The sequence below is a fragment of the Nyctereutes procyonoides genome, unplaced genomic scaffold (assembly GCF_905146905.1).
Source record: "Nyctereutes procyonoides isolate TBG_1078 unplaced genomic scaffold, NYPRO_anot_genome, whole genome shotgun sequence".
Classification (NCBI taxonomy): domain Eukaryota; kingdom Metazoa; phylum Chordata; class Mammalia; order Carnivora; family Canidae; genus Nyctereutes; species Nyctereutes procyonoides.
Window position 1 is genome coordinate 32,871,925 of NW_026575146.1, and position 17,991 is coordinate 32,889,915.

At 36.6% G+C, this 17,991-nt stretch overlaps 1 protein-coding gene across 1 annotated transcript in view; it reads right to left on the reverse strand.

Annotated features, from left to right (window-relative positions):
• Positions 1-17,991, reverse strand: part of PTPRK (protein tyrosine phosphatase receptor type K) — a 523,937-nt gene that overhangs the window by 8,913 nt on the left and 497,033 nt on the right. The window contains exon 14 of the mRNA XM_055309658.1: positions 4,228-4,366. Within this exon, the coding sequence (XP_055165633.1) occupies positions 4,228-4,366 (139 nt within the window). The remainder of the gene's footprint in view (positions 1-4,227; positions 4,367-17,991) is intronic.

Consider the following 17,991-nt stretch of genomic DNA (forward strand, 5'->3'; position numbering starts at 1 on the left):
CATAAACTTCTGCAGGTGGATATATGGGTGGGCTATAAAGAGGAAAAGTGCTCCATAATTGTATGAAATGGTACAGTTAATTACCTTTGCCTTCATCAAATGTGATTTAACAAGGATATTATGATTCATCACAATAAGCCATGAGCACTGTTAGTTTACATGGGCTTGTTTTAGCAGATTACAGGAAGCCAAGCGTTTGCAATATTTAAAATATTGGCAGACCTCTGCTATATTCATTGAGACTCTTACCAAATTTTATTGTAAAGCTAGCTTAAATTTACCTAGTAAAATAAATACTGTGGGATAAATGCCCCCAAACATACTTAATCACAGTCCTTAAGCTTTAAAAGCTGGCAAATCAAAATTGACCAAGCAATGTCCGAGGATACCATCATTTCTTTGGATTGGATGAATGCCCTGGCATCTACGGTAATAAACTGAAGATGACTAGAGAAATAGAGAAACAATATTCTCTGTCCTTATTCAAACTAATATTCCATACCTAAGTACAGGGTGAGCTAAGAGTTTGGAAGAGAAAAGGAAATAGATGAGACTTAGGTGTGTTCTGTGTAGGATCACAGGGTTCTTTTTGGTCTTGGTTTTATAAAATTATTGTTCTGTTTAAGTTATAATAAATTGACTCAATTTTTCTTTTCTAAAAAGATTCTTTGTTTCTTTGTCATTGCAACATTATCATTTTAACCATTTTTTTTCTTTTATAAGAGCATACTCCTTGCCTAGATGGCCAGACCAAAGGTGTTCTGAAGTTATAACTCATCCTGGATTCCTGGAAATGTGGAGAAAGATGTTATCACAGTTAGACCTGACCTGATTTGTAATAAGAGGTACCATGTTTATTAGATACAGATTTGACTTAAGTAAATAAATGATGTTTTGGGCTGTAGTCTAAAGCTACTAATGGAAAATTATAAATAAAATTAAAAGTAGCTGAACATACAGAAATACAATATCCCTTTTTAAAAAGATCAACAAAATATGTTAATGGTTAAACTTTATAGTTTTAGAGTCCAGAAAATATCACCAAAATCACAAACATCTTTAAAGTTTTTGTTCTTGTTTTTTTGAAAAGGGATACTGCATCTTTAACACATGTAAAGTTGTATATCACCCGTTTTCTACTTACAGGTAGTAGGAGTAAGAATAGTAGCTCCTCCTGGCAAGCAAATCACAGACAGTGGAAAAAGAGAAGCAATGGTGAATGAAAAGCGTGACTCTGTCACATTCAATAAAGCAGAAAAATGTGCGTTAAAAAATAAAATAAAATAAAATAAAAGTCATGTTATTTTTTTTTTGGTTTGCATTTCAATTTGCTCATGCATTTGGTTAGATTTTTTTTTGCCATGCAATTAAACAGACAGATATGCAATAGAAAAATAAAATTTTAAATACATAATTTGGAAAAATAGCATGCTGATATTTCTCTTGCTGCCAAAAAATTTAAAAATTAAATGGATTGTGTATTTCAACATGCAGTTAAGCATAATATTATCTATTACCATCGAAAAGCCATGACAGATGGAACTGCTGTGTATAGAACCTGTTCACTAAATTGACTATTTTTCTCTCAATACAAAACATAAATATCTATTAAATTCATATAGAATATATGCAGAATGACATCTAAATTTCTAAACAAGTTGTTATATCCTAATGGTACAGAGGTACATACATATATTATGTGAATATACATATGCCCCATGCACTATATATACATGGAGATATTTCCACAGTAGATGTATGTGATCATGATATTATACACAAACATTTACTGTATTGAAACATACTTTCAAATTTATGTTGGGAACTAATAATGTATTCATGCTGCACATTTAAAATATAATACATAACCAATGAAAAATGGCATAATTCAACAGCTTTTAAATTAAAAAAAAATGACATTGCGCTTTGAAAGATGCACTATCCCTTTTCTTAGCCTAAAAACTTACTTTACATATACCCTCAGCTGTAGAATTTTACTAAATTGAATTCCAAACCATATCTTTACACAAAACTCAAAAAATACATAGAACTTTCTTACGTGAGAAATATACCTATGTATATTATTCCCAGTGAGGGATAAAGTCTTGAGAAACTTAATTTCCCATAAAAGTAAAGATCATAAGAGACTAAAATAGTTTGATTTTACATTATTTTTATTATAAATTTGTGTATTAAAAGGGAAAAAGTATATACTAAAATTGATTAAGCTTGATACTATGCAATACTGTTATAAAACCTACCCCTTTGTGTATGTATAATAAATATATTTGTTACTAAATCATACACGATACATTTGAGACATACTACATATGAGTCAAAGTCATTACAAAGCTGCTTAGATAAGGGATTCAAGTAATTTAGTTATAATATTATATGTCGGAAGGAAATATATCTAAATATGTAACTTTCTGTCTATAAAATTGCAACTTTTCCTAGTCCTAGAGGTAGTGGTGAGGAAGAGAAAGGAAAGCCCTGGCATACTTTCTATCAAAAGACAATCACTTAAATCATAATTAAGAAAAGTCAAACATTAAGCATTTTAATAGAGAGGCCAACCATTTAAATTATGAACCAGAAAAAGAATTTGTTACATTATGCAATTTTAGACAGTTGTCAGAGCATTTTACCCACACAAAAATAATCGTGCTTAGAGCTTGTTTTGGTTTACTTTTGGAAATTTGTTTCAATGTTTTGTTGTGGTGGTTATTTCTGAAACAGAGGGCCATGGATAAGGAAGGTTAAAATAACAAATAAGTGTTGAATAAATAACAAATAAAACCAGTAAGTTTAACCCAATTCTAACAGTGAGGACATAATCAGAAGCCAATTTCATGCTCTCATTTCCAATCTGAAGGTACTAGAATAGTTTTAATGGTGAAGCAAAGTTTAGTTAACTCTCTGAACAGTTTAGTCAACTCTGCAAGTATAAATTTAAACTAAATAGAGACATAAAATCTGAAGGTTACAATCAGCCATTTTATCGATCTCGATTGGCAAATTCGTGTTACTAAGATACTTAAATCTTCCTGTCTCAATTATGATGTATTCTCCAACCACAGAGGTAGACAACAGCAAAAAGAGGAAGCACTATTAGGGAAAGCACGTATGTAGCTAATTTAACACAAAACACTATAATGCATACCTAATGTTTCTAATGCAGATGTGTCTTCTCCAACATATATATCTCCAGGGGATAATTGTAAAGAGGCAATACATTAAAATAAACTCTGATGGAATGATTAAACATGTACTATGAGTCTTAACTATATTGTCAATGATTTATTTTGCGTATAAAACAATCCTAATAGTAGATGATTAAATGTTATGTAAGCAACATCATTTAGTATGCAATATAATTCATAAATTTCAAACACTTCTATACACAAAACTATTTTAGGACTGTACTCTGCAGGTAAAGACTTGTTTAAAAAGTCCTTCTAAACTGCAGTATCATCTAAAATATATGATTGGAAGGACAGGAGAGTTTTATCAGTTACTAAGACAATGCCTTGCATATAATGACATTTTATAGAACAGAGAGAAGCTCAAGTTATAAAGGCTGTATACTTCGAAATGTTTTTCAGCAAGCGTATACTTTAATCTCCTGTTCAGTTTAAATCCCAGTACGTCTTAATATCTTCATAGAATTCCAGAAGATGGCGATATTGGTTGATATTGGATAAAAGACTAGCACTCAATTAAAAAAAAAAAAGACTCTGCATGTTAATGTGCTGAAATATTTAGTCAGTGAATATTTAATATACAATTTCACAAAATAATATTTAGATTCTTCTCATATCTTACTAGTAGCCAACATTTAGAAAAATAGAGTAAGTACAAAAGAATTCACAGACCATAGTCCAAGTATCATAATAAATATTTTTGCCATTATTAGTAAATAATATTTCAAAATATAAGATAAAGGAGTATCTCAAGTATCTCTGCATTTGAGAAATTTAAATTCATACATTAATTTCAAAGCTAACTGGACAAAAAAATACACGTTTATATCCAAAATTAAACTGCAAAGAACAGATAGGAATTTATTTAAAAACCACGAGAAATAGACTCAGATGCTGGTAACACTTTCAAAATTCAATTATTCTTGTTTGTTCTATTTTAAAAGAGCTCAAGGAAACAAAACAGTATTTGAAAACTAGTGACATAAATGGTAGGTGATTGGGACAGAACAAAACCAGGTCTTACCTTTTTTTAACAATTAGTATGACAACTAGGAGAAGGAGGATGAACACCAAAATTCCAGCACTAATTCCTGCTATTTTCACCACTCTGTCTGTCTGTTTGGCTGGGTCTGGAATCACTTCTGGTTCTTCTGTTGCTGCTGCTAAATGAATTTAAAAAATAAGTTACTGAAAGGAGCTGATTATCACAGAAATGAAAATTAGTCCCAGCCAAAAATTGCTACAAAAAGACAATGTGTTTATTTGAATAAAAATAACCTGGATATATAAATGCAAAAGCATGCTACACTACAGCCTAAGAGATTCAGGGTAGAGATAAAGGGAAAGCCTTCTGAGCAGTTTTTTTGTTAATCCCCCAAACTAAAAACCTAGTAAAGACTATTAAAGGGAAGGCTGAACTATTTTTCTCCAAATGTCCTTAAAAGTCAGATGCAAGGTTTTTAGCAGAGTACATGTCAGATTTAGGGATGCATTTGTTTGCTGCCTTGTTCGGCAAACACTTCTGAACTCAAGCACACGGTGCTGTGCTTGGCACCTCGCGGTAGTCGTCAATGGCACTTGTCTGGGACCCGAGAGGTTAGGTTAAGTAACACCTAGTCTAACTGGAGGAGGTGCCAGCTTGTGATGTGATAGGGAAGGTTTGAAAGGAAGAGTTGTTTTGGAGGAACAACAACAACAAAAAACCCTCAAATACATTAAGGAATATTTCACATTCTCTTTAAAAATAAAACCCAGATTATAAACTTGGGGAACAGGACACTGTAAAGATAAAGTTGTTTTATTATTATAAAAATTATTTTCTTTTTCAAAAAATTCCTTCCCTTCCCCTAAAGTTTTTATTTGAATTCTAGTTAATTACCATATAGTGCAATATTGGTTTCAGGAGTAGAATTTAGTGGTTCATCACAACAAGTGCCCTCTTCTTTTTTTTTTTTTTTTTCTAAAGTAGGTTCCACGCCCAGCATGGAGCCCAACACAGGCCTTGAAATCACAATCCTGAGATGAAGACCTGTGCTGAGACCAAGAGAAGGATGCTTGCTTACTTGACTGAGCCACCCAGGGGCCCACAACAAGTGCCCTCCTTGGTACCCATCACCAGGTAGCCCATCCCCTGCCCACCTTCCTCTAGCAACCCTCAATTTATTCTTTATAGCTAAGAGTCTCTTATGGTTTGTTTCCCTCTCTTTTTTTCCCCTTTTCTTATGTTTATCTGTTTTTTTTCTTAAATTCTACATGAGTGAAGTCATAAGGTATTTGTCTTTTTCTGATTTGTTTTGCTTACATTATACACCTTAGCTCCATCCAGTGTCATTACAAAATTTCATTCTTTTTGGTGGCTGAGTAATATTCCAGTATATGTGTGTGTGTGTGTGTCTCACATCTTCTTTATCCACTCATTATATCATTATATACTCTAACTTTTCCTTTCTCAAAGCTACCATCATCCCCCACATATCATACAATCAAAAGCATGAACCTTATTAGTCAATTTACAAGTTCCACTAATCCTCTGAAGATATTTTCCTTTTGTCTTATTAACGTTGGAAACAAACAAGAAAAGTATTGTTTTACATTTTGCAGATATAAAAACCGAGGCTTACAGAGATAAGGATAGATTATAAATTGCTCAAGGATAGTGACAAAATCCAACACATCTTCTATCTTCTAAAACAGCATTTCTCAATGTTTTCAGATCCATGGTCCTTCCTGCTAAGAATCTGTGTGACAGGACTCCTAGGATGAGGTGTATTTGGGAAACTGCCTTAAAGCATCCACCCCAGCGTGAGGAGATGGTGGCTGAATGAACAAATGAAGCCCTAAATTTAACCACCTATCTCTCCAATGTGTGATTTACAAATTCATTTTAGAAATCACCTATTTTTCTATATTTCAATTCTTTCTTCTTTAGCGTCTCTGTCTTGGCTTCCGAACCCCCCCTCCTCTTGCTTGCACTCCAAGTTCTGCACATCTGCATATCTAAGTATCTGCTCCAGTCTCTCCCCAAAAGAGACAGAGGCAAGGTTACCAATTTTTAATTTTTTCAAATAGGAAATCAAAAGTAACTGACATATCTAATATCAGTATCATTTCATAAACACAGTCATCTAAAGGAAAACCAACAGAAAGCAAAGTCTGAAGAAAAGTGTTAGAGACGCAGTTTACTTTGTGAAGCAATTTGCTAGAACAGTCTTAATTTATCTTATTTCAGTTAGATAGGATAAAACTTCCCAATGGGTGAGTATTTGATACCTGTTACTCTCAAGTAGGAAAAGCAAGCCTTCAGCTTGTTTCTTCTGGTAAACAAGGGAGTTTTCCTTTCTGATATGACACTTTCCATATATATCCAGGCTTCAGGAAATTTCTAATCTCATTAATTGTTAACAGAGGTAGTTCAATGTTTACCACATTTCAAACCATACATTATAGTTCAATTCATCAAGGCATGTATTAAGTATACTGGCGATCTCCTCTTTCTCAAGAACAACTTTAGAAACACAAACCTATCAGAGTGTATGAAAACAGGTGGAATAGATTTCAATGTTAGATATAAAGCTAAAGAGAATCCATGCCGTTTGTAATTCTCAATTGAATTGATTTAAACAGTTCCTGCTTCAAATAGGAAGACAAATGTTTTACGTAGAAATCCTAAGAAAAAACTTTAGTGCATGATAATAAACAAAAACAAACAACATATCAACCATAAACTGATCTTATTTTAAAATCATGAATTATAAACATTTATAAATCCAATTACTTAAAAACCTTAAATCAACAATCAATTACTCATTATTTAATTTATTCCCTTTAAATTTTTATATTCCTCTTTTCACATTCTCCCCTTTCACTCCACCTATTTATTATCATTCTCATAACAAATATATAAATTCAAAAAAACAAAAACAAAATATTCACACACCCACCCACCCTAACCCCCCAAACCCCCCCCCCCCCCCCCCCCCCCTCACTCATTACCTTTAACCATCCCTACATTCTTACAATCATCATATCCAACCCATAAATTCCAAAAAAATCCTCATAACATCACCAACCCCTCCATCACTCCCTATACACATCTCATCACCAAAACCATATGTTCCTCCTATATCCCACATTCCCATCAACCTACTCATAAACCCACCACCACATCAATCCCCACACCCCAAACCCCAACACAACCACAACCCCCCTCAACCCAAAACATCCCAAAATAATCTTCCCAACACCCAAACTATAAACACACATTACCCAACCCCCTACTTTCCTAACTATTAATATTTCATACACCTTTATCCCAAACACATAAATATATTTAATTTCTCATAATCTCAATTACCCTAACTTATTAACACCCCCTAAATCCCCATCTTCACCCCCCTCCCAATCATAATTTTTCCAACCCCCTACCCTAATATATATATCCTTCCCACCCCCCTAAACACACATCCCCACCTACTCCCCTTATCCCCTCCTCAATACAATCCTCATTCCATTTACCATTCCTCATATTAACAAACAATCCATTCAAAAACCACTCCCACCCACCACAATTCAAAGCCAACCCATTTTCATAGTGGCACTCATACGAGCTACAACATACATAACTATCACACCAAATACATCTCCCTTCCCCAACACCAAATCAAAAACCACACATATAAAAAATACATCACACCCAACACCCTATTCACCCCCTAGTTCTATCTCACCTCTCAAACACCTCCCCCCCCATATATCTGTTATAACCCACAAATCAACACCATTATATACTAGGAAAACCAAACTTAGGGTAGCAGGTGGGTGAATTAAAGTTTTTTGATTGTATATGATGGGTGATGGGCTTTAAGGAGGGCATGTGATATAATGAACACTGGGTGTTGTATAATAACTGATGAATCATTGAATTCTACCTCTGAAACTAATAATATATTATACATTAATTAACTGAATTTAAATAAGATGAAAAAAAGAAAAAAATACTAGCTGGGGTTAGTAATTAAGTAACAAAACTGACATAAAGGTGGTGGGTAAATAATTGCAAATTCAGAGATTGAGGAATATTTTTTAGGTCTTATTAAATAATTCATCAGCAAGTCTATATTAATCTAAACATATTTTCAGAAACAGAAAGCCAAATATAAGAATGAATTTCTGACCAAAGACATCAATAACCTTGCAAGTAAGTGTATCCAGGGTGTAAGGTAATAAGACTTCCATAACATTATGTTCAATAATTTTAATACTTTAAAGTCATACTCTGTATGCCTTTATTAAACACTAGACTTCAATTAATTTTTCCCAAACAGTTAAAGAAAAAAACACCAAATTCATCTATTTGGGTTAAGTAAGGGTACTTCTGTCATGATTACAGCTCTTGTGCAGAGTTGTTCATCAAAGATGCAACATCATTATTAATCTTGAGTATAAATGGTTAATCAAATTCTCCAGGAACATATGATTTGGTGGCTGTTTTCCCTTGATTGTGAATCCTTCCCTTAGAGTCTTCAGCTGTGTCATTTACCATTATTATTATTACTAATATTTTTTTGAATGTCCGTGTAAATTTATTACTTTAGATACTTTTAATCACATAAATTTTTCTAAGTTCTTGGCCTACTAGAACCAAGGAACATAAATATCCTATTTAAAATCATTCAAGCTTAGAAGATTCATTAATGGAAACACAGAGTAACCCCTAAGTGAGCATTTTCTATTTTCTTCAAAGAGAGTAGAAAGCTATTATAGTGACCCTTGAGCCCTGTTTATAATTTATGCACATACACAAAGGCAATGTGGAACACCTCTTTCAGAAATGCTTTCCTTTGCCATAAATCTTTACCTTTTTTATCTGTCAAAGAATATTTGAGGAGTCCCCATTGTCCTGAAGCCAAAGGCAGCAGAATTCTTCGGACAGTGAGAAAAACTAAGGCAGTATTTCCTTTTTATTGAGCAAATTTATATGTTGCATTTTTTTTTTTTGCAAAACAGTTCAAGTAACCTTATAAATTGTGTCCTTCCTCCCACAATACAAAAATAATTTACCTAAAAATGTATGTAAAAGATTTAGATTAAAAATATACAAATACCCCCCAAATACACAAATTTACTTAAATTTAAAAGCTGTGACCACACAAAAATACTCTTCCATTTTCATGATGGATGTTAGAGATGGAAGTCTCTATAATGTATTAGGTGATCTTATAGCAGCTTTAGAGACACCATCATCCTGTAAATTCCACAAATTTCCAGGTATTTCACTTGTGCTTTCTTTCCTTTTCACTTGTATTTCTGAAAATTGTTTATGTTCACTTCCCAATCATTAAATGCTATAATCAGAGGGAGGAAAATGGTGGAGGTCTAGGGGACCTAAGTTTCATCTGGTCCCAGAAATTCAGCGAGACAGCTATCAAGTCATTCTGAACACTCTGAACTCAACTGGAAATTTAAGAAGAGAATTGCTGCAATTCTCCAAATGGAAAAGCGACCACTTTTCGTAAGGTGGGAGGTGTGGAGAAGTGCTATATGGGAAGATAAAAGGAGGGGGGTGGTCTTCAAAAGCCAGCTACTAGAAGGTGATAGCACAGTGGAATGCCAAATCAGAGCTTTTAGAAGCCTGCTCTGGTGTGGGATGTCCCTGCCTGGAAGGCACTCAGGTGGTGAAGTGGGGTGGAATCCTAGGTGGGGCAGTGTGGCTTCAGGATCCCTGGGGGTCACAGGAAGACGGCGGGTGCTTGAATGTGGCAGAGTTTCCAGGCATCCAGTTGGGAAGCTGGCTGAATCAGGGGGCCCAGGAGTGGACTCAGTGTGGGGTTGCCATAAACCAGGACCTGCTGCCCCATCGGGCAACCGCTCTCTGAGCAGGGGCCCAGCAAGAGGCAGAACCCTGAAGCAATACCCCTCTCTCCCCTGGGAGGAGGGGTACAGGTACAAGCCGCTGGAGCCTGCAAAGTTTGGAGACTCTAAATGGGGGTCGCTTGCCTGAGATAAAAACACCTGGTTACAGGCTGGGTGGGCATGGAGTGCAGTGGGAGACAGGGAGACAGAAGTGATTGACTGTTTTTCCCCGAGGGTGCACTGAAGAGTGGGGGGGGGGGCACATTTTCGGCTCCAGGGCTGGAGGCTGGGAGGCCACTATTTTCATTATACTTATCCTCTGAAGCTGCGTGGAAAGCCTTTAGGGAACAAAATCTGCAGAGCGCAATCCAGAGATTACTTAGCCTGGCCCCCTGGCAGGGCAGTGCAGGTCCACGAGGGGCAGACACCTGAGAACCAGTGCAACAGGCCTCTCCCCCAGAAGATTAGCAGGAATATCCTGCTAAGACCAAGTTTACAGAACACTGAGAACTGTAAAACTCCAGTGCTAAGGGGGAATTAGTATATAGAATTCATAGTTTTTCTCCTCATGATTCTTTAGTTTCCAGTTTAATTTTTTTTCCTTTTCAATTTCTTATTTTGTCAACTCTTTTTCTAAAGTCTTTAATTTTCATTTTTACAGTTACATTCTATTCTTTCATTGCCAGGGACCTAATCAGTACAGCTATAAGATGTCAGAACTAGAGTTCAAATAATGATTTATAAAAATACTAGCTGGGCTTGATAAAAGCATAGACGACACCAGAGAATCCCTTTGTGGAGAAATAAAAGAACTAGAATCCAATCAGGTCAAAATCAAAAAGGCTATTAATGAGATACAATAAAAAAATGAAAGTTTTAACTGCTAGGATAAATGAAGCAGAAGAGAGACTTAGTAGCATAGAGGAGAAAATGAAATAGAATAAAGAAGCTGAGAAAGAGATAAACAACTACTAGATCACAAGGGGAGAATTTGAGAGATAAGTGATACCATAAACTGAAACAATATTAGAATGATCAGGATCCCAGAAGAAGAGGAAAGAGAGAGATAGAGATAGAGATAGAGAGATTGAGAGAGAGAGCACAGAAGGTATACTGGAGCAAATTATAGCTGAGAAATTCCCTAATCTGGGGGAAACAAACTAGGCATACAAGTCCAGGAGGCACAGAGAAACCCCTCAAGATCAATAAAAATAGGTCAACACCATGACATATAATAGTGAAGCTTGTAAATTTCAGAGACAAAAAGAAAATCCTGAAAGCAGCTTGGGGCGGGGGAAATGAGGCCCTTAAGCTACAAGGGTAGAAACATTAAACTGGCAGCAGACCTATCCTTAGAGACCTGGTAGGCCAGAAAGGACTGGCGTGATATATTCAATAGCTAAATGAGAAAAAATGCAGCCGAGAATACTTTATCCATCAAGGCTGTCATTCTGAACAGAAGAAGAGATAAGGGGCTTCCAGGACAGATAGAAACTAAAATAATTTGTGATCACTAACTGGTCCTGCAAGAAACATTTTTTTTAATTTTTTTTAAATTTTTATTTATTTATGATAGTCGAAGAGAGAGAGAGAGAGAGAGAGAGAGGGGGGGGGGCAGAGACACAGGCAGAGGGAGAAGCAGGCTCCATGCACTGGGAATCCGACGTGGGATTCGATCCCGGGTCTCCAGGATTGCACCCTGGGCCAAAGGCAGGCGCCAAACCACTGCGCCACCCAGGGATTCCCCTGCAAGAAACATTAAAGAGGATCCTTTAAGTGAAGAGAGAGCACAAAAGCAATATAAAACAAAAGGAACAAAGACAACATATTGAAACAGTGACTTTATAGGTAATAGAATGACACTAAATTTATATGTTTCAATAGTTTCTCGGAGTGAAATGGGCTAAGTCCCCCAATCAAAAGACACAGGGTATCAGATTGGATTAAAAAAGCAAGACCCATCGATATGCTGTCTACAAGACTCATTTTAGACCTAAAGATACCGCCAAATTTAAAGTGAGGGGGTGGAAAACCATTTATCATGCTAATGGACATCAAAAGAAAGCTGAGGCATCGATCCTTATATAAGACAAGTTAGATTTTAAACCAAAGTCTGTAATACGAAATAAGAAAGGGCACTATATCATAATTAAAGGGTCTATCCAACAAAAGATCTAAGATTTGTAAATATTTATGCCCCTACAACAGAAGCAGCCAATTATATATGTCATTTAATAACAAAATCAAAGAAACACATTGATAATAAAGTAATAGTAGGGGACTTTAACACCCCGCTCTGCAATGGACAGATCATCTAAACAGAAGATCAACTTGGAAACAAGGGCTTTGAATGACACACTGGACCAGATGGACTTCACAGATATATTCAGAGCATTCCATCCTAAAGCAACAGAATATCTATTCTTCTCAAGTGCACATGGAACATTCTCCATAACAGACCCCATACTGGGTCACAAATCAGGTCTCAACCAATAACAAAAGACTGGGATCATCCCTTGCATATTTTCAGACCACGATGCTTTTAAACCGGAATTCAATCACAAGAGGGAAGTATACGGCAATACAATCCTTTCTCAAGAAACAAGAAAGGTCTCAAATACACCACCTAACCTTACACTTAAAGGAGCTGGAGAAAGAACAGCAAACAAAGCCTAAATCCAGCAGGAAAAGAGAATTAATAAGAGCAGAAATCAATGACATACAAACCAAAAGAAGAGTAGAACAGATCAACAAAACTAGGAGCTGGTTCTTTGAAAGAAGTAAGAATATTGATAACCCCCGGCCAGACTTATCAAAAAGAAAAGCGAAAGGACCAAAACAAATAAAATCATGAATGAAAGAGGAGAAATCACAACCAACACCAAAGAAATACAAACAATCATAACAATATAATATGAGCAACTATATGCCAACAAGTTAGGAAGTCTGGAAGAACTGGATGCATTCCTAGGGATGTCTAAACTACCCAAACTGAAACAAGAAATAGAAAACCTGAACAGATCTATAACCAGCAATGAAATTGAATCTGTAATCAAAAATCTCCCAACCGGCAAGAACCCAGGGCCGAATGGCTTCCCAGGAGAACTCTACCAAACATTTAAAGAAGAATTAATACCTATTATTCTGAAGCTCTTCCAAAAAATAGACATGGAGGGAAAGCTTCCAGGCTCGTTCTATGAGGCCAGCATCACCTTGATTCCCAAGCCACAGACCCCACTAAAAAGGAGAATTACAGATCAATATCCCAGATGAACATAGATGCCAAAATTCTCACCAAGATACCAGCCAATAGGATCCAACAGTACATTAAAAGGATTATTCACCACAACCAAGTGGGATGTATCCCCGGGATGCAAAGGTGGTTCAACATCCACAAGTCAATCAATATGCTACACTACATTAATAAAAAAAAAAAAAAAGAACAAGAACCATAGGATCCTCTCAATAGATGCAGAGAAAGCATTTGACAAACTACAGCATTCTTTCTTGATTAAAACTTTTTACAGTGTAGGGATGGAGGGAACAGTTCTCAATATCATAAAAGTCATATATGAAAAGTCCACAATGAATATCATTCTCAATGGGGAAAAACTGACAGCTTTTCCCCTAAAGTCGGGAACATGACAGAGATGCCCACTTTCACCACCATTATTCAACGCAGTACTGGAGGTCCCAGCCTCAGCAATCAGACAACAAAAAGGAATAAAAGGCATCTGAATCTGTCAAACCCTCACTCGTCGCAGATGACATGATATTGTATAGAGAAAACCCAAAACACTCCACCCCAAGATTGCTAGAACTCACACAGGATTCAGTAGCATGTCAAGATATAAAATCAAAGCACAAAAATCAGTTGCATTTTTCTACACTGACAATGAGACAGAAGAAAGAGCAATTAAGGAATCAATCCTATTTACAAGTGTACCCAAAACCATAAGATACCCAAGAATAAACCTAACCAAAGAGGTAAAGAATCTGTACTTTGAAAACTATAGAACACTTATGAAAGCAAGTGAGGAAGACATAAAGAGATGGAAAAATGTTCCACTCTCATGCATTAGAAGAATAAATATCACTAAAATGTCTATTCTACCTAGAGCGATCTATAGATTCAAAACAATCCCTATCAAATTACCATCAACTTTTTTTCACAGAGCTGGAATTAATGATTCTACATTTTGTATGGAACCAGAAAAGACCTTGAACAGCCAAAGGAATGTTGAAAAGCAAAACCAAAGTGGGTGATATCACAATTCCAGACTGTAAGCCCTATGACAAAGCTGTGATCATCAAGACAGCATGGTATGGGCACAAAAACAGATACAGGGGTCAATGGAACAGGATAGAGAAGCCAGAAATGGCCCCTCAACTAATGGCCAACCAATTTTTGACAAAGCAGGAAAGAACATCCAATGGAAAAAAGTCTCTTCCACAAATGGTGCTTGGAACATTGAACAGCCACGGGCAGAATGACACTGGACCATTCTCTTACACCAGACACAAAAATAGACTCAAAATGGATGAAAGATCTAAATGTGAGACACGAATACATCAAAATCCTAGAGCTGACCACACACAGCAACCTCTGTGACGTTGGCCACAGCAATTTCTTGCTAGACCCATCTCCAAAGGCAGGGGAAACAAAAGCAAAAATGAACTATTGGAACTTCACCAAGATACAAAGTTTTTGGACAGCAAGGGAAACACTTGACAAAACCAAAAGACAATCTACATAATGGGAGAAGATATTTGCAAATGTCTTATCAGATAAAGGGTTATTATCCAAAATCTATAAAGAATTTGTCAAACTCAACACCCAAAGAATAAACAATGGGCAGAAGACATGAATAGACATTTCTCCAAAGAAGACATACAAGTGGCCAACAGATACATGAGAAAATGTTCCACATTGCTTGACATTAGGGAAATGCAAATCAAAAACCACAATGAGATACCACCTCACACCTGTCAGAAGGGCTAAAATGAATGACTCTGGAAATGTTAGATGTTGGCGAGAATGAGGAGAAAGGGGAGCCCTTTTACACTGTTGGTGGGAATGCAAAAGCTGGTGCAGCCATTCTGGAAAACAGGGTGGAGGGTCCTCAAGAAGTTAAAAATAGAGCTACCCTAGGACCCAGCAATTACACTAGTAGGTATTTACCCCCAAAATACAAATGTAATGATCTGAAGGGGCAACTGCACCCCGGTGTTTATAGCAACAATGTCCAAAATAGGAAGGAGCCCCGATGTCCATTGGCAGATGAATGGATAAACATGTGGTGTATATATAAATGATATATTATCAGATATAAAAAAATGGAATCTTGCCTTTTGCAACGACGTGGAGGAGCTAGATGGTATTATGCTGAGCAAAATAAGTCAATCAGAGAAAGACAATTATCATATGATCTCACTCACATGTGGAATTTAAGAAACAAAATAGAGGATCATAGGGGAAGGGAGGGAAAAATAAAATGATGAAATCAGAGATGGAGACAAACCATAAGAGGCTCTTAACTACAGGAAACAAACAGGGTTGCTGGAGGGGCGGGGAGGTAACTGGGTGGCGGGCATTAAGGGGGGCATGTGACGTGATGAGCACTGGGAGTTATGTACGACTGATGGATCACTGACCTCTACCTCTGAAACTAACAACACACTATATGGTAAGTAACTGTATTTAAATAAAAAAAATACTATGCTATAAATACTAAAAAATAAAATACTAAAGCTATAAAAAAATACAAGCTTACGTCTCTCAAGGTCCCCAATCCACCATCGCCGATGTTGTTAATGACTCACAAGTCACTGAGCTCCATGCACACTTTCCTTACCGTACGTGACCTCTTGATAGCATTTGCTGCTGCTCTCTCTCCTTCCCAGGGGCTTCCAAGTACTTGCTCACTCCCAGTTTTCTTATGACCCTGGCCTCTCCTTTCCAGATCTCCCATGGGAGCCCCTCCTTGCTTTGCTTCCCATAAAAATAGGTGTTGCTTTAGAGTTCCTCGGGGAAGTGGACCTCTTGACACTTTCTGGCTCGGTGATTACATCCACTTCCATCACTTCGGGTGCCATCCATGCTGATGGCTCCCAAGTCAATAGATCTCTAACCCTGGGTCGGGGCTCCGAGCTGAACTCCTGACCAGGTCGTCATCTGGTCCTTGTTATATGCCTTCACTTCAGCTAAGGCAGCTACCTTAGACACACCATAACCCAGTGTCCTCTTCATACCGCTTTCTCCTCCAGTGAACTCTCTTTCAGTATATGGCATAACTATCCACACAGGTGTTCAAGCCAAAAACCTGGGCAAAATTCTTGAATCTTCCTCTCATTTCCAGGATCAGCACTTATTTGTCAACCAAACTTGGAAGCTTTTGAAAGTAAAAGGTGATACTCTCGATAGTCATCATAGGATAGGAGGCAAAAACTGGAATTGTCTGGGCGCACAGGTCAGATGCTGATTACTACACTTGTTTTCCTCATACAATCAGTTACAGAGTACTAGTACTTCCTAAATATCTCTTGTGCCTTCTTTTCCCATCTCCACTGCTACCACCTTAAGTCAGGTTAACATCATATCTCACCCAGTTTACAAAGCCGTCGCCTATTTTATCTCCCCAATAAATAGACTTGATCAGATATGCATATCCTGTTTTGGATGTGGGCATATGTTCCTGAATTGTCTCTAGACATTTCTAGCCCTGTGTTAGCCACTCTTCACAAAGTTAACTGTTTCTACCATCCACCACCATCTACCACCCAATCAAAGTGTAGGAAAATTCCAGAGTCATGGAAAGTACAAGAAACTTGGTATCAGTAAGGCTCTATTTTAACTCTCAGCTCCTTCTCTTACTTGTGCAACAATGAGCAAGTTGGCATCTCTGAGTTAAGACTTCATTTATAAAATAACAGTGGCTATATTATATAGCTTTTAGGAATATCAAGCGATACAATGATGGGAAGAGTTCCTATAAGATGTGGAGCACCGGTACTAAAAGAAATAGTAGAGGTGCCATTGCCCTGGACGTCAGCCCTTTGGATCCATCGCACAAAAATCACGAATTATGAATAGGGGAACTGACAGTACTAGAAAAAAGTTTGTTAGAAATCTTAAGTCTATTGTATAAATATATAATGGTGAGTTTTGTAAAGTAGATCTTATTAATTAAACAGTCTGCCACAGTGGACTTCTCAGCCTTACGGGCATCTTGAAATGTGCATTATTTAACTCCATGATTCTTTGAAGTCCTGTGGCTTCATCATATCACCTGATCTTATGGAACTCGTCCAGTCTCAGATGGCTGGCAGCAAAAAACAGGGTCTATCGGAGTTTTATATTGGCAAAAATGTGAGAGCAGCTATATAGCACGCCTTTTGTTTAAAAGGTTAACTAAAATACGGTTTATGCTTGTTTAATAAAGATATGGGTATTACCTGACAATTTCTGATATGGAAAATAATAGCTCAGAAGTCTATGAAGCCCTTAAACAACTATGAAATAAGAGTATAGATTAACATTACAAAGATTTAAAATTCATTTCACACAGCTTACACACTACATCTTCTTGTAGTCTGTGATTCTCTGATTTTCTTTGATTTTAAAACCGCAGTTTAAGTTTTACCTAAAATCCTGAAGAAATGACAGAAATGCTTTTTAAAAAAACAATAAAATAAGCATCACATTTTAGGAAGGTACTTGAAGGTGAAAAAAACACGTTCAATATTTTTTGCTTCACGGTGACTTAATGAAGGTCAAATATTTTACTTACGAATTTTTCATTAAGCCTTCCATTCAGTTAAATTTATTCAGTTGAGCAAAATAGAGCCTTAGTGTGTTCTCTTATTTCTTAAACACAGTTAAGTCTATCTGTTGAGCTAGGGCCTTACATAAGACCCCGTCGTCCTGCTTTCTTGG